This window comes from Metopolophium dirhodum, chromosome 2, assembly GCF_019925205.1.
Source record: "Metopolophium dirhodum isolate CAU chromosome 2, ASM1992520v1, whole genome shotgun sequence".
Classification (NCBI taxonomy): domain Eukaryota; kingdom Metazoa; phylum Arthropoda; class Insecta; order Hemiptera; family Aphididae; genus Metopolophium; species Metopolophium dirhodum.
Window position 1 is genome coordinate 22,684,575 of NC_083561.1, and position 23,913 is coordinate 22,708,487.

At 28.9% G+C, this 23,913-nt stretch overlaps 1 protein-coding gene across 2 annotated transcripts; it reads left to right on the top strand.

Moving 5' to 3' along the window:
• Positions 1–5,979: 5,979 nt before the first annotated feature.
• LOC132938717 (transcription factor E2F6-like) lies at positions 5,980–21,341 on the top strand. Of its 2 annotated transcripts, none has more exons than XM_061005719.1 (10): positions 5,980–6,479; positions 8,755–8,861; positions 11,805–11,926; positions 14,479–14,608; positions 14,701–14,926; positions 14,999–15,099; positions 15,321–15,478; positions 16,794–16,910; positions 16,973–17,186; positions 19,492–21,341. In XM_061005719.1, exons 2-10 carry the CDS (start codon positions 8,786–8,788, stop codon positions 19,614–19,616), a joined length of 1,269 nt encoding a protein of 422 aa, XP_060861702.1. In that variant the 5' UTR covers positions 5,980–6,479; positions 8,755–8,785; the 3' UTR covers positions 19,617–21,341. The 2 variants fall into 2 exon arrangements, with proteins under 2 accessions (XP_060861702.1, XP_060861703.1); XM_061005720.1 differs by lacking the exon at positions 5,980–6,479 and adding an exon at positions 6,651–7,069.
• Positions 21,342–23,913: the final 2,572 nt, after the last annotated feature.

Sequence of the window (23,913 nt, forward strand, 5' to 3'; positions counted from 1 at the left end):
GACGAATAAAAACCAAATTTAACTCTTTTTAAATTTGCCTATCTTCTTCACAGAGATCTGCACACAAACGTATACATTTTAATATAGGCTATAGCTGATCCTGCACACTTTGTGGCCCGTAAAAAATTACAACTCTTAAACAAATTGTGATTGTTCAACTCCTTTTTGGTGTAACTCACTGCAGTTAGTGCAACTCAGCCACCCTGGTAGGCAATGTGTGAAAATTCGATTTGATGCATGCTTGTACCTGATCTGCCCGATTAACCGATAGCAACCAATAATAAATTAATACTATTTCTATTAATTATTTCTCCTATAACCAATAGCAATCATTTATAAACAAATATTTCCATCATAAATCTCAAAATCCCTGTTTGAGCACTTCTATTAATTGAATGTAGCGTGATGTTATATAGCCTATGACTTTCCTCAATGAATGGACTATCCAACAAAAAAATAATTTTTCAATTCGACCCAGTATAGCCCCTTACAGCCCTTTTAAGCCCCTTACAGCCCCTTCAAGCCCCTTACAGCCCTTTTTTAGTAATAAAAAGTAGCCTATGTTTTTTCTCAGTGTCTAAACTATCTATGTACCAAATTTCATTTAAATCGGTTCTGTAGTTTCGGAGCCTATTCAATACAAACAATCAAATCTTTCCTCTTTATAATATTAGTATAGATTGTATATAAGCAATGTTACAATGATGTTTTTAAAATATTTGCATTAATTTTTATTTTGCCTACGTATAGAACGTCTTCACATACATATATCACATATATCACACCGTATCACCGTTATATACAAACATACAGTAAGTCAGTATTTACTAAGAATTTAATAACACTAATGTATAATATACATAGTGTCGGCCTGCCCATGGGCCGGAAACACAACCGGGGGCCCTCCATTTATTTTAGATTCTGAGCGGAGTGATGAATGTATTGATTTTACAATGATGTGTGTTTTTTTGTGTATGTGTACACGATAAGTAGTCAAAATAATGCTTCGATTTTCAACTTCAGTATCTTGTTTGATGGGAAAGTTAATATTGTTGGTGCACTGGGAAAGTCAGGCAAGCGCCGGGAAAAATGACATAAAAATTAAGGAAAAACAGTAATTTTTCCGCAAAATCGGTTTTCCACAAAATCGATTTTGGTTTTTGGTGTAACTCTAAGACAAATGAACGTATATACATGAAATTTTGACTGGTCGTTGATATTTGCATTTTCTATTCACGAACATTTTCATTTTCCAATTGTATTAGTCTTTTTTCAATGAATAACAATAAAACTTTATTAGTTGGGTAAAAAAGTTTGAAAATTTAATACGAGGCTCCTAATATATTATTACAATGACATTTGAAAAATATTAAAAATCCTTAGTCACCGTTTTTATTTATAAGCATTTAAAGTTCAAATCTTGACAAAATACAGAAAACTCACGAAAATTAGCAAATTATTTTATTCATAAAAATTTTTCTTTTTAAATCTAAGATTTGAAAATGTAATACAAGATTCCTCATAAGTTTTTCTACCATTATCAAAAAAAAAATGTCTACAAGCAAATCAAATTTAATTTTTATGAGCGTTTGAAGTTCATATTTTTACAATATTGGATATTCACTCGATTTCTCATATACCTAGTGGTTTTGTTATTTTATTGTTATTCAAAAATGAACAACTGTAAATACATGAAAATTTTACTGAATGTTCATATTTTCAATTTATATATACCATACAGTTTTGAAAATATTTGACTCTTTTTGAGCTGTTTACGGATATTGTCAGTTTTAAATGTTTTTAGTTTTTTTTTCCATAATTGACAATAAAATTTTATTTGTTGGGTAAAAAATCGTGAAAATTAATGTCAGGCTTCTGATATATTGTTAAAATAGCAGTTGAAAAATATTAAAAATATATAGACTTAATTTTTTGTTATAAACATTTAATGTTCGAATTTTGACAAAATTTAATAATTATTTTGTAGTTAAAAATTTATAAAATGTACTTTTATATCTAATAAGGATTGAAAATTTCAAACACGGTTCCACGTAAATAGGTTATATATAAATTAATTTATTCACAATAATATAATCAAATATACTTAGTTATATATCATAGGTTGACTGACCGTTTTCGCTTAGAATCGTTTTTCTTATACAATAATGTTATTATATCATTGAATTCAAATTTAACACCATCCATTACAGTGATCCACTTGTAACCTACTGTACAGCAGAGCGACACCCACTTGCCCACTTTTTTATTATTTATAAGTTATAAGTAAAATATAAAATAAAGATCCCCATTGAAAAAAAATCACATCTACGCCACTATTATTTTGTTATTATAACGATTTATACCTATACATATATCATACCATTGAAATATTGAATATTATTGATTATAATTAATATAAGTAGGTTATTTATAATCAATGCTATGCTAACCTAACCTTTTTTTTTATAATAACTATTGTACATTTTGAAAAGCGCGCCACTAGACGGTCATTACAGCCTATGGGTACTGCATCAGCAGCTGCTAGGTCTTGTAGTCGATAATAATATGGTAAGTACCAAGTAGCTGGTATACCAAGTTATAACTTTATACGTACCTGCAGGTACTAGCTGCCTATAGCTGTTGTTCCTGCTTATAAACGCCCATGTTTTTTTATGTATATTATAATTTACGCGTATTTATACCTATGCGATTTAAATTATATAGGTACCTACTGCTTACCAACATATCTAGTTTTTAGATCTAAATGTCGAATAAATTTTTATTATGTTACTTTATACCATTTACGTGTTTAATTATTAAGCTCATCCAAAGATTACGTTTATTCGATGAAAATTTAATATTACAATTCATTATGTTAATACTTAATAGTTCATGGAAAGTATATTGAAATAATAAAAATTAAATATTAAGAAATATTGAATTGCTAGTGGTGGATACCCTGCCCGGGTTCCCGCGCAACAGACGGCATGCCACTAAAAAATTAGTTTATTAATTCTATTGTCAATCCTTTAATTCATTGTTCCGTTTAGATTTTATATTAAGTATTAATATACTATAGTAATATAATTACTAATTTTATTTAAACTACATTAGACACGGGATACGTAAAATATAAATTATGTATAATAATTAGGTCCTTATCTACGGACCTGATACTACAGAATGTATAGTTAACTTTTTATTTTTCATTGAATTTTGAAGTATAGCATATCTTTTAACATTGAAAATACCTTAGACTAGGTAAAAGATTGCACGATCCACCATACACCTATCTAAATTTTAATTATTCAGAAGAGTGTTATCCGTTATACGCTGTATTTATTTACTTAAGTTGTTTAATAGATATTACCTAACTTTACATATTTTGTATCACATATAATAGGTATTATGCCTGTCTCTTGCAGTGTTGTTGTCTTTGCGCCTTGAAGTCTTTACCTATATCATGGTTCTATAGAAGTTTCTTATGTCAATGTCATATAATATGAGCAATGAGCATTGAGCGGCTGCAACTCATTTGCGCACAATCTATAATTTTTAACCTGAAAAATCGGAACTCGTTTGAGCACACTGTTATATTAAATGTACAACTGGTTTGCGCACACGAAAATAATAATATTTTATCTGTGTTGTGCACTGATAATCATCGATAAACAGTACGGAAATGTTATTAAATTCCTTACAAACAGTACGTCTTGAGAACTTACAGTGTGGATACATAGTATTTGTGACTATAACCTATATATAGTATTACAATTAACAATTATTAACATGCATTTTTGACTTGAACAAGTATTAAATATTCTTTATTAACAATTATTAATAAGCAAGTATTAACATGCATTTTTAACCACACCTATGAATACATTCATAGACAGTCCTAAGTCTGTTAAGGAGGAAGGAAAATGTATGCACTTTAATAATTTACTTATTAATAAACAAATATTAATATGCAAGGTATTAAACTATTAAAGTCTAAAACTCTAAAAGGTAACCGTGCGCAAACCATGTATATAGTTATGGGCATAACTCAACTGTTCCCAAATGAGTGATAGTTTTGTGCCCAAACAAGTTGTCTCTTTGGTATTTGTGCGCAAACCAGTACCACTCGCATTGAGCATATGTGCCGAAAGCTCGGCTTGAGCCTCACAAGCATTTTTAAAAGCCCTCCAAAAATATTATTTAGAAGCTTAGAAGAATAAATTAAACAAAAATAAACTAAAAGTACAATACAAATAATACAACTATTGAACTATGTGTGTTTTGGTTTACATAATATAATATAGTTATTTTCTATATAATATAATATTATATACTATTTTTACAGCGTGTCCTTGTTTGTGTTAAATTTATTTCAACCGTAGCAAAGAAATTTTTTTTTAAATATCTGTTGTTAAGTTTTAGGTATGATATTTTATATTTATATAGCATTAAACTCAAGCCCCTCCAAATTTGAAACGCTATTTGAACCTATGTTTACGAGTTTTATTTATATATTAATTATACGCTGAGTTGTATTATATATTATATATACAGAGACATATCAGAAATAGGCATTTAAAAGTATAAAAATTATACAGAGATTAAGATACAAATATATCGGTTAGCAAGAAGTAGTCGTAAATCTGATACCCAATCATATATGACGTTTTTTAAAATTGATATGTATATGAATTTTAAAGACCACCAATGTTATAAATTTGAAATCGAGTTAAAATTTTAAAATTTCAAAAGGAACAGGAATTGATCATAAAATATAATATTTTGGATTTTGAGTCACAAGGACTATACAGTACCTATGTAAAATTATTTATAATTCCGATCATGAATATATATATATATATATAGCGTCAACGTAGTTTATCATATTTAATTTCCAAAGTAAATATTAAGAGTAATTTTTTCCTTGGAACTTCTCTACTGTACATCGGGGAGCTATCATAACAAGTAACCTAACCTATGGTTTGACAAGTATAGTATCTACTGCCACCGATCTGTAATCGTCAATCGTCATATGGCTTCAAAACTACCTATCATAATCTGCATTCTGCACCAATTTTCGTTTGCACCAACGTTTTAAAAAGTACATAAAATAGCAAAAAAAAAATCCAAAATTTAACGTGCCTGTTCAAACTTGAAATATACCCTTTTTTTGTCAAACTACTTTTTTGAATATTTAATGAATTTTGACTTATATAATAATATGTATAAACGTCAATTGTCAAATATTATAATCAAAATCGATCGAGCCGCGTGTGCGTGTCACAGGATACAGGAGTAGGTACAATGAGTTTCAAACGACACGCTAAAAAATAAAAACGGATTCACGAATGTTTTCGAACAATAAAAACTTAAAAGGGCCTGTGCTGCCGAACTCCGATGTGTAATGTGCATCGTGCGCCGGCTAAACGTTCAAATTCACAGCCCACTATTAAGGTGCACTTCGCAGTTCGCACACGCCACACAAGTACGCATTACAAACCACTACACACAAACTATCGTCAACTCATAACTACAGACAACATCGAACAGTGAACTGTGAACATTAAAACGCACAGTAGGTACACACGCCGGGCACACCATACGTATTTTGAATTATTACAATATGTATATAATGCGTCGAAAGCGCATGCGCGCGCTCCAGTCCGTGTGTTGTGTTGCAGCACGCGGAGGAATCCGATTTTTGGCGCGCTTCCTGCCGCGGCGGCGGTCTCCGACCCGGTGGTGGGGAAAGCCGGTCTACGCGGCGGGGTTCCGGGGTCGAGCCCAACAGCTGTTCTCGATGAGCGGGAAACGGTTTTGAACGCCGATTGCCGCCGCGCGGCCTGCCCGCCATTGGCCGGGCAACGGCAACGGCACACGGCAGCAGCCACCCGATTGGTCGCACCCCGCCACCGCCGGCACACGCACACGGACCGCTTGGATTCCCCGCCGCGCGACACCCTCCCCACCACCACCGTCAGCACAGTCGGTCCGCGTAAACAAAGGCTCCACCGCCGCCGCGTTACGAAAAGTAACCCGTGTCCACTGTCCACCGTCTAATCCCGAGGGAACGAAATAGCTTTACAAACGCGTAGAACCGTTGTCGTCCCGGTGTGTTTGCGGGACAGGAGCAGCTACGACTTTTCCCATGCCGCAGTGTAACGTATTATCCGCGTACGCGTCGCCGCCGCCGCCGCCGCCACATAATCATCGCGCGCGCGTGTGTGCATGTGTGTGAGTGTGTGCCTGTGTACGTGTGCGTGTGTTCCGTACAATTCGGTTGTGTTCAGTGTTGTTTATCGCTGACTGGATACTAACGTCTTGTCTCGCGTTCCGGCCGTAACCCGTTCAGAGAGCCGTGTGCCCGCCGAGCCATATCCACCGGCGCCGACGACATGGGACGCGATCGCCGCACCGTCAACGCCACTGCGGCCGACCATTGACCGGCGTTTCGTCGTCACCGCCGACGATTTCTCGGGGTAAGTGTAACGCAACTACCAAGCACGGTGTCCCGCAGACTCCCGCGCAACGGACACCGCGCCTCCGGCATCTGGACCGCATCCGTCGCCACCCCCCTCCCACGGGTGACCGGACGTCGCGCCGCCGTTTCAAAAAGCCTCGCGCGAATATCGCGTACTCTGCGCCGTCCCGTTTTCGCGTTTTCCGACCAAAGTTCCACCGCCCCTCCCGGCCATCCGACCATCACCCCCCTACCTATCGGGCCGTCGAGCGCGCCAGGCGGTTCGCGGCGTTTCGTGCGTTGGTACGGTCGCGCGCGCACCAGCCAAAACATAACCTCTATATCCGCGTATCTCCGCGCCGCCGTTACAGCGTCTCTGGCTCTTCATCCCCTTTGTTTCCGGGACTTTTGAAATCGCACCGTCTCGTCGCGCCGTGCCGCTGCACTCCGTTCGTCAAATGAGATGTGCTCGTCGTACGTCGCGGCCGCAAGTCACCGTTGCCACGCGAACCGGCCGCAGTAGTCCGTCACTCTGTAAAACAACCCTAGGGGCAGCGAGCCAGCGACAGTGTTGTTTGTGTCCACCTAAACACCTCGTCCGTCGATTCGGTAATGTTTTCGTTACTGTCCGTGCACACCGATAACTCGACAAAGCCAACACTTTTCCAACTGGTCGCTACCTATCATATCCCTTTGTCTTGCTCATCATATACAACCCTTTCGTTTTCAACACGTCAACTGGACCGCCGATGAATTTGTTTGTTAGTTATGCACTGTTCGATTTTGTCTAGAAATCTTATTTTGATGCTTTTTGTATTAGCTACTGTTCGATGTATGGCGTGTTTGAATTTCACTCATTTGTATTTCTTTGTCAACGTTCCCGTTGAACTTGGGGTGGAAACAAATAATGATGTACCTAGGTAATTTCTCTAACACTGCTGCAAACACAGCTTTTATTCTTTTATCAATCTGAACCTTTTTAAATATTTATTTTTGAATTTTCTAATTTTGTACTAATGCTAGAGTCATCTCAGTAAGCCGATAAAGTGATAATCCAGACACGCCAAGAAATCCGTCCTTGTTTTTGATGATCATGACAAAAAAATTACTAAATATATTATATCTGTCCTAGGTACCTACTACCTACGTGTACCTATAAAATAATCAACTATCTTAAATCTAAATTATAAAATAAATGAATTGCATTAAATACTTTAAAAGTTTAAAATGTATAACTTTACCTATCTACCTACCTCATTGATTATGTTTCATTAGTTAGTTTATACATATAGGTAGGTACTATTCTCTAATAATTAAATTATAATTATTTAATAGGTAGTTGACATTCTTTTAAATACATTAATCTTATATTACGCATATTTTTCAATAAGCTATTTCTGCAAATAATATTTGGGTAGGTTTAATAATTAATTAATTAATTTCAATATACATTTTGTTCCAATAACATATATCTACATATTTAAAATATATTGTTAACATACTTATTAGGTCTAAACCCTTTTTTAATAATAATCAATACATATGATCGTAGCTTTATTTGATCAATCCCATTAAATCAACTAGTGTTAAATATCAATTACCTATCTATAATATAATAGTATGTTAGTAATAGTTGTAGGAGGAGTTGATTGATTATTCCTGTATCTTAAATAGTTGTAAATTTGCCATAATATGAGAAATACCTTTTGTACCTATTACATTTTCAAGTTGTTTAATGAGTAATAAAAATGTTTTTCCTCCCCTTCCAATGACACTGTATGATAATCATTATTCCTTGTGCAACCCCATAACAAAATTAAATTTAAAATATTAAACCCACAGAAATCAACAAATAAAATGTTCAACATTGTTGCCCTCATAAAATACTAAAATACCAAATCTTAATGCACATCATAGGCAGGTAGGTATGTCCTAGTATATTTTATTTTCTTATCTCAGGTGTGTTTAGCTGATACCTATCTAATGATTACTAATTACTAATTTATGAAAAATAATGTAGGCATCTACTTACAACATGATAAATAATATATTTGGTACTTTTTTTTTTGTTTATGATGTGGGAGGGATATTGTTAAAAGAACCCAGTACAGAACTCATTTTCTTCTTTCCAGCTTATGATTTACCATCCTTGGAGTTTTTTCCTGGCTTCCTTGAATATTTGAGGACTTTTAAATTAGTGGTGTAAGGTTTTATATTTAGTACCTACCTGTCTTATTTTATAAAAACTTAAAAAATAATTTATTTTTAACAGCAAAATTTTATATTTATTTTAGGTTTAACACTTTTTGAAGTATATTGTACAAAATGTCTAAGGCATGCAGGATGTTGAATCTGGACGAGGATGGATCTTCTACTCCAAATACAGCAATAATTAAATTAGGTGTGTGATTTTTTAAGTTTATTTTTTTCTTACTTATATTTAACTAAGTACTTACTATTAATTTATTAGTTATAATTATAACTATCAACTATATAAAATCTACCTATACATATTTTATATAGATACCTAATCTCTTAGGTTTATCTTATTAAGGGGATTCGATACCGTGATTTTCTGTTTTTGTCTAACATACACGAAACATAGGATTTTAGACTGGTTCTTTGCCAAACATACCAATTGCTCTAATGAAGCTATAAGAATTCTAAAAACAAATTTGAATTTGTCGTCAAGTCTACTTGAAATTGACTTTCCCACATTTTTGATTTTAACTACTCCAAAAATTAAAATATGAACATTTTTAAATACTCTTTTTTTTAAATGACATTTTTAGGAATTTGGGGGGATAATATCAAACATGTGGGAAAGTCGATTTCAAGTAGATTTGACGACAAATTCAAATCTGTTTTCAGAATTCTTATCATTTCAATAGATCCATTGGAATATTTGGCAAAACACATGTCTAAATTACTATGTCGCTCGTGTGTTAGATAAAAGCAGAAAATCATGGTATCGAATCCTCTTAAGTTTAGTTAATTATAGTTCTAAGTCATCATTACAGGGTGTAACAGGAAGACCTGACAGATGTAATAACTTTTGTTATTTAATTTTATTTTTTATATAATTTATTGGTTTAGACACTACACATATAGTATACCTAACATTTTTTATTTTTTTTTAATAGTGAAAATAATAATTTTAGTTTAAAAAATAGCCAATTTGTAAATTTGGTTCTAAAAAACTTGATTTTAAAAACATTTACTAAGTCAAATGATTTATTTTTTAAATGTCAATTTTTTGAAGTTAAGTAATTCATTATTTTAGATATTACCTAACAAGTTTAGTAGCTATTTAAAAATTCTCATATAATATTAAAAAAAATTGTATACTATTTGAATTTAAATGTTTTTTTTACGACTGGATCAATTTAACTTAACAAATATAATGAGATTTAATAAAATTAAACTACCTACTTATATGAATTATCTCAAATAAATGTTTTAACAACCAAACTTTTCCTAAAAACAGATTTACAAATTGGCTATTTTGAATTTAAAAAAAAAAAAAAATATTTTTCAGATTTAAATTTTATATTTTAGTATTAAAAAAAATGTAGGCATACCTACTATACGTTTAACATAAGCGTCTGTAAATGATATAAATTAAAATTAAAAATTAAAAAATATTGGTTAGAACAAAAGATATTTATTTTGTCAGGTCTTCCTGTTGTAGCCTGTACACTAAGTTTATTATCTGGACACTTTTAGTAGGTACTTATTTTAATATTTTATACATACATATTACATAACCTACCTATCGTTTTCTATATAATATATTATGAGCTATATGTCCATATATTCATATATTATTTTAATAAACAGTAGCTTTTGTTTATTTAAAAATTGTTCATTTTATTTTTAAAGCATTGACATAATTCTTTTGGTTCCAATTAATTCATATACCCTATCAATATTTCTAATCTTATTTTTCTTTTATTTTTTTTTTTTTTTTATATTTATATTTATATTTAATTTATTTAAGCATATTTACAATCTATACAATTTGTACAGTAAGTAAATTTGATAACATAGGTAATTAAAATGACTTGAATGTCTTGAGGAGGGAAAACCGTCCATCAACAGTACCTCCTATTTAATTTGATGGGTTCATATAATATGGAGACCGTTAGGCAAGAGCGTCTCTTGGCCATTTTCTTTTTAACCTCCTCGGAGGATTGTTGGGGATGGTTATAGAAGACGTGCGGGAGATTAGAGGGTTTTGGTTCGAGTGCAGTTTGGAGTGAAACTTTTTGTAATGACAAGTTTCTATTTCGTTGACTGTTGGGATTTGGAGATCTTTATGTAATGCGTCGTTGGTCATATACCATGGGGCTCCAGTTATTTGTCTAAGACATATAGACTGGAAAGCTTGTATGGGTCTTATATTGGATGGTTTGGCTTGGCCCCAGATTTGGATACCATATGACCAGAGGGGAGATTTTATTTTAAATCTTAAATGTTTGTTGTGAACCCTTTAAATTAAATTTTATGCTAATCTTAGGAGACAGAAGAATTCATTATAACCTTTTTATTTTATAACAAAGGATCTAGTATTTTACTAAACTGATTAGTCAATATATGTGCTATATTGTAGTATTAGCAAGTACTACCTGTGTATTTATACTTAATGCTATCTTAGTTGTTTTGCGTAGCAACAAAAATAAAAAGTCCGCAAACGTTTCTTAAACTTGAAGAAATTTAAACAAGAACTCAATTCATTGTATATAAATTGTTTAGGTATTATTTATTAATTATATTCTAAAATTAAAATGATGGTTATCATGTATTTGAACTTAATAATTTTGCATATATGTTATAAAACAGGATTTCCTGTCTACAATATCCCACTCTAACATTAACTTTAAATGCTATTTGAGTTGTAGAAGTTGATGGTTAATGTTCATAGTTTTACCCAATAGACATTTGACGGTGTATTGTTTAAGGACCGTGAGTACCGTGGTGGCCATTACCTATGCACTAAGAGACCCATAGACAACCGGTTACAAAAAGTTAAATCAGTTATAACGATGTAATTATTTTTAGCTAAATAGGTACTTTAATTTATATTAGCTACTTATTATATTTAAGTTGCATAATTTATATATTTGACATATTTGTAAATAACTATTTATAATAATTAAGAGTGCACCATAACAACAATTTTTTTTGTTACAACCACTTCATTACTAGATGATTTTAAATAGATAAGCTTTTGACTTAATAATATAAATATTACAGATTATTATTTTCAAGCCTTAATTTAATTGTTTTTTTTTTTGTTCATGTTGTATATTATTTAAACATATATAATATATTTATTTTACAGATCAAAATATGACAACTTTCTTAACACCATCACCATATCATTTACTAGATCATGAATATGGCATGACACCACAAAATCAAATCATTCCAAATCCTCTTACATCACCATTAACAAAGTCACAAGTAAGTAATTAATTTTTAACTTGTATGGTTAAGTATTTAATAAATAAAACAAAATGTACCTAATCTGGATAACATAAATGAATTAAAATAAAAAAACTAGATAATCTTAATTTTGAAATTTTACAACACTCATTTATTTATGTATTAAATAGCCTATCAATTATTTAGTACTAATAGCTCTATTAATGAAAAAGTGGGAAAGTGGGTACCACTTTGCTGTACACCAGGTGTCAAGTGGGTTAGTCACTGTAATGGATGTGTTAAATTTGATTTAATTTTATATTTGTATATAAAAAATACATTTCTGAGTAGAGACTGTCAGCCTATATTATTTAGTGTCATATTAGGATACTGTTGCTATTGAAGTAATTTATTTTACTATTACTAAACACAAGAGGTTGAATTCATTTTTGACAAAAACATATATGAAAATGATGCCGTTGTGTATATAGAATATAAAAATATACTTATACATTTTAAAAGTTTTAAGTACCTCACAAATAGTATTTTTAAATCACAACAAAATTACTAAAAATTTTAGGCATTCTTTTAATTACAAAGTTATTTGCAAATTTTCGTGGTTTTAATGAATTTTGTTCAATTTGAACATAAAATATATTATATTTTTTTTAAATTTGCTTACTTATAGGTATTTAATGTTTTTAAATTTCTGAAATATTAACTTATTAGGAACTTTGCATTACATTTTCAAACTTTTTGACTCATTAAATAGTATTTATCAAGATGTATAGAATAAACATTGAAAATTGAAAATTTTTTTCAAAAAGAATTCAAATATTTTAATATTTTACCAATTATAAAAAGTTTACATGTGAATATCGAAATTCATACAAATTTTATTAATAATAAGTTAAAGTTGAAGACTTTCCAGTAAACTTCCTTATTTGGTAATAAGTACAAAAACTTATGACTATAGTTTCAAAAGGAAATTTTTTATGAATTTCTAATTACAAATTTAAATTTTTTCTATTTTGATAAATGCTTATAAAAAGATACCTATCGTGGCTATGTATTTTCAGTAGTTTTTAATTATTGAAAACAATGATGGACTTTCAAAAGTTGTCTAACAAAAAAAAAAAATGGATCGACATTTATAAAAAGTGGGCAAGTGGATGTCGCTCTGCTGTACAGTAGGTTACAAGTGGGTCACTGTAATGGATTTGAATTCTATGATATAATATCATTGTATAAGAAAAAACGAATCTGAGCGAAAACGGTCTATGATATTACCAATTATATTTGATGATATTATTGTGAATAAAGTAATTTATATATAACCTATTTACGTGAAACCTTGTTTTAAATTTTCAATCCTTAGCCATAAAAGTTAAACATTTTATACATTTTTAACTACAAAATAATTAATAAATTATAAATTTGATAAATGTTGTCAAAATTTGAACTTAAAATGCTTATAAAAAAAATTGTGCCTATGTATTTTTAATATTTGTTATATCAGGAGCCTTGCATTAAATTTTCAAGGTTTTTTACCCAACAAATAAAATTTTATTGATATTTATAGAAAATAAAACTAATAAAATTGGAAACTGAAAATGTTCCTAAACAGTTCAAAACAAATCAAATATTTTTAAAATTTTATTGTGTGTAGAAAATGCAAATATAAACAACCAGTGAAAATTTTATGTATATACGTTCATTTGTTTTAGAGTTACACCAAAAACCAAAATCAGTTTTCTCAAAAACCGATTTTGCGTAAAAATTCCCGTTTTCCCTTACTTTTTATTTTGTTTTTCCGGGCACTTTTGAAAACTATAAGTAATAATTTAAAAGTATAATTTAACTATAATATGTTAAATATTGACCTCCCAAAAGTACCAACTAGATTCACGTTCCCATTGAACAATATACTGAAGTTGAAAATCGAAGCATTAAATCAACTACTAATTGTGTACACAAAAATAAAAAAATACATCATTGTAAAATCAATTCATTCATCGTTCCACTCAGAATCTAAAAATTTGATAATTTCAAATGTAAATAGCTCAAAAAAAGTTAAAATATTTTGAAAATTTTATCATGTACAGAAAATCATAATATAATACAAATATTTGTTGAAAATCTCATGTATCTGCTTATTCATTTTTAAGTTCGACCAAAAAATATTAAATTGACTATCAAGAACTGGGCTTACTTAAAAATTACAGTTTTTCCTTAATTTTTTTTTTCGACTTTTTTGATAAGTAGTAGAAAAGACTACTATTAATTTTTTTTTTCTCTTTACCTCTCAAGGTTTCAACTAGATCCAAGTTGCTACCAGAACCTATCCTTAAGTTGAAAATTAAAGAATTTTTACAGCCTCAACTGATGACTGCCCCTGTCCCCCCAAAAAAATTTATATAGAAATAATGTTTATTTTTACTTAAGAAATGTTGTACACAATGAGTAAAATACATGAGTGGTTCTAATATTCTAGAAAATAAATAATCCTATGTTTATTTATTTAAAGACTGGTATTTCTCTATATTTTCAAATTCTAACTTGTATTATCGTTTATTGATATCTTGTTTAAGGGTGTAAAACGAAGATTAAATTTAGAGTCACTCAATTTTGGATATGACGATGTTACACCTTCAACAGCTAAGCTTATGAGAAAATGGTCCAGTTCAAGTGCTGGTAGTGAACCCAGTCCTGCTCAAAATGGTTAGAAAAATAATATGTTAAATAATAAATTTTAATTTATTTAAATGTATGCTTAAATTTAAGTAATAAATGTACAATTTTTATTATTTTAGTAGCAGGAAAGAAGTGTTCTGAACGTCCAACACGTTATGATACCTCTTTGGGCTTATTGACCAAAAAATTTATTGGTCTGCTTGAAAATTCTACAGATGGTGTTGTTGATTTAAATATAGCATCAGAAAAGTTGGATGTACAAAAACGAAGAATATATGACATAACCAATGTTCTAGAAGGTATTGGAATTTTGGAAAAAAAATCCAAAAATAATATTCAATGGAAGTAAGTTGCACAAAATATATTATACTTGTAGACTTGTAAGTAGTGTGGTATTCACAAAACAATTTTTTTCAGGGGTGGAAATGCATTTGGGTCTGACAAAAATAATGTTCAACAGGACTTAGAAAAAATGAAAGCCAAAGAAGAAGAATTAGATAATTTGATTTTAAATACTGGTATGGTTAAAATAATTAAAATAAAGTTTTTAAATTCTTCCAAACATCATTAATTTTGTTAATTAGATCAACATTGAGTTTATGATGCAATTTCTAAGAATAATATGAAATACTGTGGATATAAGCCATATGCTTATTAATTCAATTTTTTAATTAATAAAATATTATTTTTTCATTGGTATATATGTATGATAAAATATTTTATTAATATTTTTTTATAGAACGAGATATAAAACAACTGACAGAAGATAAAAGATTTGGATATGTTACTTATCAAGATATTAGGTCAATTGAATCATTTAGACAAAAGACTGTTTTGGTTGTTAAAGCCCCTCCAGAAACTGAATTACAAGTACCTCAAGATCACACTGATGGAGATGTAAGTATAATATTAATTTTATTTTAGATTCTGAACTGAGGGATTTTACAATGAAAGGTTCTAAAAATTAAATTTATCCTATAAATTAATTAGTTTGAAATACCATAAAAATGATAAGAATGTACATTAAATTGATTCTAATTAAAGATCAATTCAATGGCGCCTAAGTTTTTAAAATGTGGTCGGGCAATTTCAAAACTTTGCGACCTCAATATCTTAATTATTTAATATAGATGTACCAACCCTAATATATATTTATTTATAATCATATTTTTAATATACTCATGATCACAATAAAGTTATGATGTAAATTTAAATGTGGACCAGCGACACTGGGTCAATTTAACATTAGTAACATAAGATTTGGTTTGGGATTTTCTTTTTTTATTCTAATAAACGGTTAATTCTACAAACCAGTGATCACATTAAGTAGAACTCATTCTATTAGCATTTTTTTATCTTCTATATGATAAAATATTCAAAATATTTTGATTCTTTCTGAGCTATTTACAGACATTTAAAATGAAGAATTGTTTGTTTTTTTTCTATAAATGTCAAAAAAAAATTTGACATTTACATGATTGTAACTTACTCCTCAATGATGAAGTACCCTCAACATTAACTCTACAGCAGATGGATTGCTAGAGCTCGGATTTAAATGCACTAAAAATATCTAAAAATGAATTTAATATGTATAATTATATGCGGATATTTATAAATGTAAAAAAAAAAACGAGTAAACATTTAATTTGTGGGCATGGCAGAAACCTACAGGTGCCCAACTTGAAATTCTGCCAAACCTAAAAAACGTGTTTCTACCAACCGTCCCCCCCCCCCCTTACAAAACAACAAAACAGATAATGGCCATAGTTGCAATGCTTAAATACAATAATTAAAATATATATATCATTTGTATTACATTATTTTAGGTACTGTACTACACTATAATACTCTGATAAAAGTTGTATGTGATTTAATTGGTTAATTAGTTGGTGTGAAGATACATTTTAGCCTTATTTTAAAACCAAATTACCTCTTCTTATATAGTTAAAAATTATATAGTACTATGTTTATATTTCAAAGAAGTCAATTTTTTAATCATAATAGAAAAAATAGATAGAAAATATCTTAAAAAATTAAAAGATGCTTTAAAAACACGCAAAAAAATATTGCGGTGACATTATGGAGTACTTGGAAATTATTGTGTAAGACATTCCAAAAAGAAATATTCAAATGCATTTTCTCATTGAAATCCAAGCCCTGGTGATTACCTACTTTAATCCTTTTTTATATTAAAATGTTTATTTTTTCATAGCAAAAGATGTATATGAAAAGTAACACTGGTGAAATAGAGGTGTTCTTATGCCCAGAGTATAATACCAATACAATTTTACACCAACCACAAAGCCAGTTAAGGCCGTATACATCTCAGGTTAGTATAATTGTAATTAATGTTTCAACATTTGAATTAATTTTAAATTAAAATTTTTATAGGGGGCCAATAATTCAACAATTGGCAATACGGTTATAAAATCGCCTCAAAAATCTTCAGTTATTCAACAGTCACCAACATATTTGTCACACAAATATAAGATGGAAAACATCAAGGAATCTGAAACTGTAGAAAATGTAGAGAATACAACAATAAGAAAATTCAAGGAAGAGCCATTGGATGATCAGCAGTATATACCTAGTACAAGTGGTTCCGGTATGCAAATTATTACACATATACCACGTTACGTTTTACACGCACATCCTGGTTTATGCATGATATGGCCATGAAGTTCCAAACTGTTACTGTTGCTCGCTTATATTTTCTTCTACTTTTTTTTAGTTCGAACTAATATTTAACCTTCTTAATACTATACTAGCTTTTATATTTGGTTTCCACTTTTTCCTAACTATTTAAGTGAATAACAGTATGATGCATGATAGAAATATTATTCTAAATGAGCGATCGCTGATCATGTTCATTGGTTTACCTGTAGTTTATTTTGTTTTGTTTCGTTTTGTTTTGTTTTTGTTTTTTATTGACAGTCATTTACCACTCTATTTACAACAATATTATTACATAAAATACTATATCTTATAATTTGTAATGTTTATTGAAACATGTGATACCTACCTTATACCTTTTTAATGTGAAACATTAAATAGAATTTACTTATCATAACATTTGTTGTATACTCTCATTGGTTAGTGGCATTTAATCTAAATGATTGAATGCTATTCAATCAAATATTTTAATACTGAAAGGTGGCAATATTTGTAATAACCTTAAGTGGAATAATATATATAAATATGTCATAATACTATTTTATATTTAGTTCATTAGTATTCATAATATTACATGTTTGGTATGTGTATTATTCACATCATGTTTTGAATTTGTACAAGATAAAGTCATTACTTTTTAGTTACAATGCAGTATTATTGCCACCTTTTTTCTATTACTTTTTACCACTTAACTAATTTTGCGAGATAAATCTCATTATACCTTATACCTTTTTAATGTGAAACATTAAATAGAATTTACTTATCATAACATTTGTTGTATACTCTCATTGGTTAGTGGCATTTAATCTAAATGATTGAATGCTATTCAATCAAATATTTTAATACTGAAAGGTGGCAATATTTGTAATAACCTTAAGTGGAATAATATATATAAATATGTCATAATACTATTTTATATTTAGTTCATTAGTATTCATAATATTACATGTTTGGTATGTGTATTATTCACATCATGTTTTGAATTTGTACAAGATAAAGTCATTACTTTTTAGTTACAATGCAGTATTATTGCCACCTTTTTTCTATTACTTTTTACCACTTAACTAATTTTGCGAGATAAATCTCATTATATATAATAAATATTTATATATTTTTTTTTTGGTAGTTACTAGTTTATATTTATTTTTCTTGTATATAACTTATGGGTTCATTTCAGTCGTTAATCTTGACAAAATAAAAATTTTGTTTATTTGAATGTAATTTAGATATAATAATGTTCTTATAGATAAACCAAATTAAATGAATCTCAATGATACTTAAAAAGTAATAAATTATCATTTTGTTGTACAAAGTTTTTATTTTATTATATTATTAATAATACTAAATTTTTTTTTTTTATTTTTTTTTTGCTTATTTGTTATATTACCTAACCCTGTCTTGTATTATATACTTTTTGCTTTTTTAATCTTATAATAATACTATAACCCTGTTGTTACTTGTTGGGGAATATGAAAAGCAAAATTATACCGTTTACTGTAGTTATATTTTTGCTCATCCATCCACATTATCCGAAAGTTTAAAAAATTTGCCATTCATTGCTTCGGGTATACTGCTGTTGGGAAAACACAGTCATGTCGGTCGTCCGCTGAATTTTACGAGTGCCGCATGTAATGTATGTCTTGTAGCACCATGGAATTCAGCTGTCGCCTGGTGTGTTATCTGCTTCTGCCTTATGTACAATCGGCGCTTCTTCATATACCACATAAACACATTTTGATGTTGTGTATAACATGAAATATTGTACTTAAATAATATTAATGATGGATAATGATGTGCATCCACTTAATTCAGATTATGGTCCAGTGAAGCAGCTAATGAGAATGTTAATAATAGCTTTATATTAAACTGTTAAACATTAACATATTAATATTGTGTTCATGAGTTTATTTATTATTTATACAAATACATGTTTCATAAATTATAAATAGTATGTACTCATAAATATGTAATGTATATTAGCTGTTGTTTTTTTTATCAACCATTTCGTCTTGATATTTGTCAAAATTACAATAGTAAATTGTTTCTCATTGCTATAGTTAAATCATAATAATGTATTTATGTTTGGATTTACAATGAAAAAAGTGTTTGTTATTAGCCTAGCATTGTCTTACTGTTTTTAAGCTTTTTTTTTTCTTTCATAATTGCATGAGTTAGTTGCTTTATTGAATAAGTGCTTTTTTCATAATTTGTAGTCACCTTTTATTGTGTTTTTTTAGCCAAAGATACATTTGAGATATCTTGTGAACCTTTCTTGATGCTTGAACCTCCAAACGAAGATGACTACAACTACTGTCTGGACTCAGATGAGGGTCTTGGTGACTTGTTTGGCTTCAGGTTATAAATAGGTTAATACAATTATTCTTAGTATATATATAAATGTGTGTTTATTTTTTTTTGCTAATTGTAAATCCCTTCGTTTTCCCCCTTGTATAACAATTCTTTTATTTACTTACCATTTGGTATATCTATTTAATTAAACAATTTTTTATTTCATATTTTTTTAAACGAAATTTTAATTTATCCCAAGTTAAATTTTCTTGAATAACTATTATTTAAAAACCATTAATTTTACTATGTATTATGTTTTTATTTTAGTTTCCAATCTATTTTTTATTTTTTGGACATACAATTATTTTGATATCAAGGTACAAAAATAAGTATTTTCAAGTATCGTTGTATATTTGAAATTAAAAATTCGGTTATGAAAATGTGTTCAAATTATTATTTATTTTGTTTTAACCAATTTTATTTCTGTTTATGTCCTTTTCGTTAATGTGCAATTTTTGGTCGTTTATTTACTAGTAATTTGTTACTATGCTAAATATGCGCTATTTTTAAAAGAGACAAAATTATATTTTATGCTATTTAGTGCCTTTTATTTGTTAAAAATAAATTTTGAGCTTTCCCTTAAAACAAAACTGTTGTACAAGGAATGGGTATGCTCGCCATTCAGAACTGAAACACACCTTGTGTATTATAAAATCATCAATTTCTGTATATTAAAATGTCTAAAATATAAATTGTATATTTTATTACTTTTAGATTTAGAATTTACCTATAGTGATTAAGTGAAAATTAGAATTAATATTCCAAAATTAATTATGTAAATTTACCTTTATGTAAGTACTCAAATTTGTTTTTTTTTATACACTTGTATATTGAGACAATGTATTTTTTCCTCTTCATGATCTATACCCAATCCGGCGATCTCAATCGTTTGATACACTACATTATACCTGATGTCCATTTTGGATTAAAATTTATTTTAACACTACAAGTTGTTGGTTACTCAACATATACAAATGTGTAGTGTGTGTTGTTACAAACCTATTTGGTCTGAACTCTGAAGGTCTTTGTATGTGTATTCCTACCACGTATATTTACCGCGATAATGTTCTTACATAGATGTGAAATTTAGTTCAAGATCAACCAATTTTATAATTTGCATACAAATTTTTTTGAATGAATTAATCTTATCGATATTTAACATTAAAAAAATACTGTGTATATCAGTGACGACTCCTAAATTTGAAACTCTGTGGCGAACCTAAATAATCAGGGTATCGTAACCACCAATAAGAGTCCTCCCGCCAGCTGAGAATTGCTGATATACATCATCAGTTTCTAGTTTACTTTTTAAGTAGTTTTAATATAGTATATTATCTCTTGTGCTATCAATGACAATTTGGTTTAGCATTCAGTAAGATTAGTGAATTGGTTTCTGTATTAATCAAATGTTCGTCCAATTGCATATTACCATGCACTTTTAGCTCATTAAGTACCTATCAATTGCTTTAATGTAAATTTCACAATCTTCTTGAGTCTTATTGTTAAATATATTTTCCACAGGTCGGTAATTTTTGAAATACATTTGAATGAAAAATTTCAGATAAATATCTACCTTAAAACTGAAACTCACCTTTTGTTTTGGTATTTTTCTTCTTTATTATTATTATTATTATTATTATTATTATTTTTTTTTTTTTTAGGACAACATGCCAATGTAATTTATATATTTATTATTATTATTTTAGTTTAATTATTAATATACAATAGACATTTTTGATTTACAGTTTTATTTTAATACATTTAAAACAAGCTTATTGTCTAGTTTATACTAACCTAATAAAGTCAGAGGTTATAATAAATGGATGTTGAATTTAAAATTCAGAAAATGAGTGAATACCTATTAAAAGTTTGTTTCATATTTAACTATTTAAGTAATAATTATAGTTTTGACTTATTTATTTTATTGACCAACATTTTAATAATTATGATTAGTATTAGATATTTAATATAATATATACAGGAATTTTAAATTGAAATAAATACAACTTTGGGGTACCTTTATCTACTGAGCTGCTATAATTATACATAATTGATACATATTTTATACTGAGTGACAATAATTCTGTGCAGGACATGTTAATAAACCAGGACATCAGGTGTTGAATAAAATATAATACAACAATTAGTTTCATTTTTTTAAGTAACAGTATTCAAATACTTTTAATGTCACATATTTTAAATAATTTTTTTTTAGTATTGAATAGGTAGTTACTTAATTTTTAATTTGAATTATGTGATATGTTTAATTTTTTGGTATTGTTTATTACCTATAGGTAATAATAAAATGTAAGTACTTCTACAATAAAATAAAATTGTTCATAATAAAATATAGATACAAAGGCATAGCCAGGGGGTGAAAGCAATTGACTCGCCAATTGACTCGTAATCTTTCAGGCAATCCTTTGTAAATGATTTACGCCCGGTTTATTTCAACTTTGTGTCATATTCATATAAAAAAAAGGTGGATAAGTGGATGTCACTCTGCTGTACAGTAGGTTACAAGTGGGTCACTGTAATGGATGGTGTTAAATTTGAATTCAATGATATAATATCATTGTACAAGAAAAACGATTCTGAGCGAAAACTGTCAGTCAGTCTATGATTTTACCAAGTATATTTGATGATATTATTGTGAATAAAGTAATTTATATATAACCTATTTACGTGGAGCCTTGTTTTAAATTTTCAATCCTTAGCCATAAAAGTTAGAAATTTATAAATTTTTAACCACAAAATAATTAATAAATTATAAATTTGATAAATGTTGTCTAAATTTGAACTTTAAATACTTATAAAAAAAAATTGTGCCTATGTATTTTTCATATTTTTCAACTGCTATTAGAACGATAAATCAGGAGCCTTATATTAAATTTTCACGCTTTTTTACCCAACAAATAAAAATGTATTAATATTTAATGAAAAAAAAATTAAAAAAATTGAAAATTGACAATGTCCGTAAACAGCTCAAAAAGAGTCAAAATATTTTCAACATTTTATGGTGTATAGAAAATGTTAATATAAACATTCAGTGAAATTTTCAAGTATCTACAGTCATTCGGTTTTTTAATTACAATAAAATAAGAAAATTGTTACATGAGAAATCGAGTAAATATCAAATGTTGTAAAAATATAAATTTCAGACGCTCATAAAAATTTAATTTAAATTTCTTCTAGACATTTTTTTTTTTGATAAAGGTAGACAAACTTATGAGTTATCTTATATTACATTTTCAAATCTTAGATTTAAAAAGAAAAATTTTTATGAATTCTCAACTCAAAATAATTTGCTATTTTTCGTGATTTTTCCGTATTTTGTCAAAATTTGAACTTTAAATGCTTATAAATAAAAACTGTGACTAAGGATTTTTAATTTTTTTCATCTGCCTTTGAAACAATAACCTAGGAGCCTTCTATTAAATTGTCAAGCTTTTTTACTCAACAGATAAAATTTTATTGATATTTATAGAAAAAAAACTGAAAAAATTGAAAACTGACAATGGCCGTAAACAGCTCAAAAAGAGTCAAAATATTTTGTAAATTTTATGGTGTATAGAAAATGCTAATATAAACATTCAGTCAAAATTTCATGTCCCTATGGTCATTTGTTTTAGAGTTACACCAAAAACCAAAATCGATTTTCTCAAAAACAGATTTTGCGTAAAAATTCCCGTTTTTTCTTAATTTTTCTTTTGTTTTTCACGTCGCTTGTGAAAACTACTGGGAAATTTTTACTTTTGACCCCCCAAAGTACCAACTAGATTCACTTTCCTTTCAGAAAAGTTACTATTGAAGAAAATCCAAGCACTTTTACTGTCCTAAAAGGTGATGACAGACACAAAAATAATAAAAAAAAAACACATCATTGTAAAATCAATACATTCATCGCTTCGCTCAGAATCTAAAACGTCTACTGTACCAAAACTAATCCTATAAAAAAAATATTTACCACTGGTTGTTTTCCCAACTAGCATAATCAAATTCCTCTTTTTTTTAATTACTTAATGTTTTAATCTTTTCAATATTGTACTAATCACACATATTTTATCAATTGTATAGGTTACTCTCTATCTCAACCTTATAGATCATATACTATGGATGGAGCCACAGCGTATTAAATCAATACAAAAAACGTTGCCGATATAGCTTGTAGTTCATTAAAGGTTGCTGCAGCACAGACAAAAGTCCTTGGTAAGGTATTGTGTAGGTACATAACCCGATTTTCGTACTTATATAAGCATTCTTAAATGGTGGGAAGGCTAAGAAAAATGGTCGCAAAATGTCTATACAAC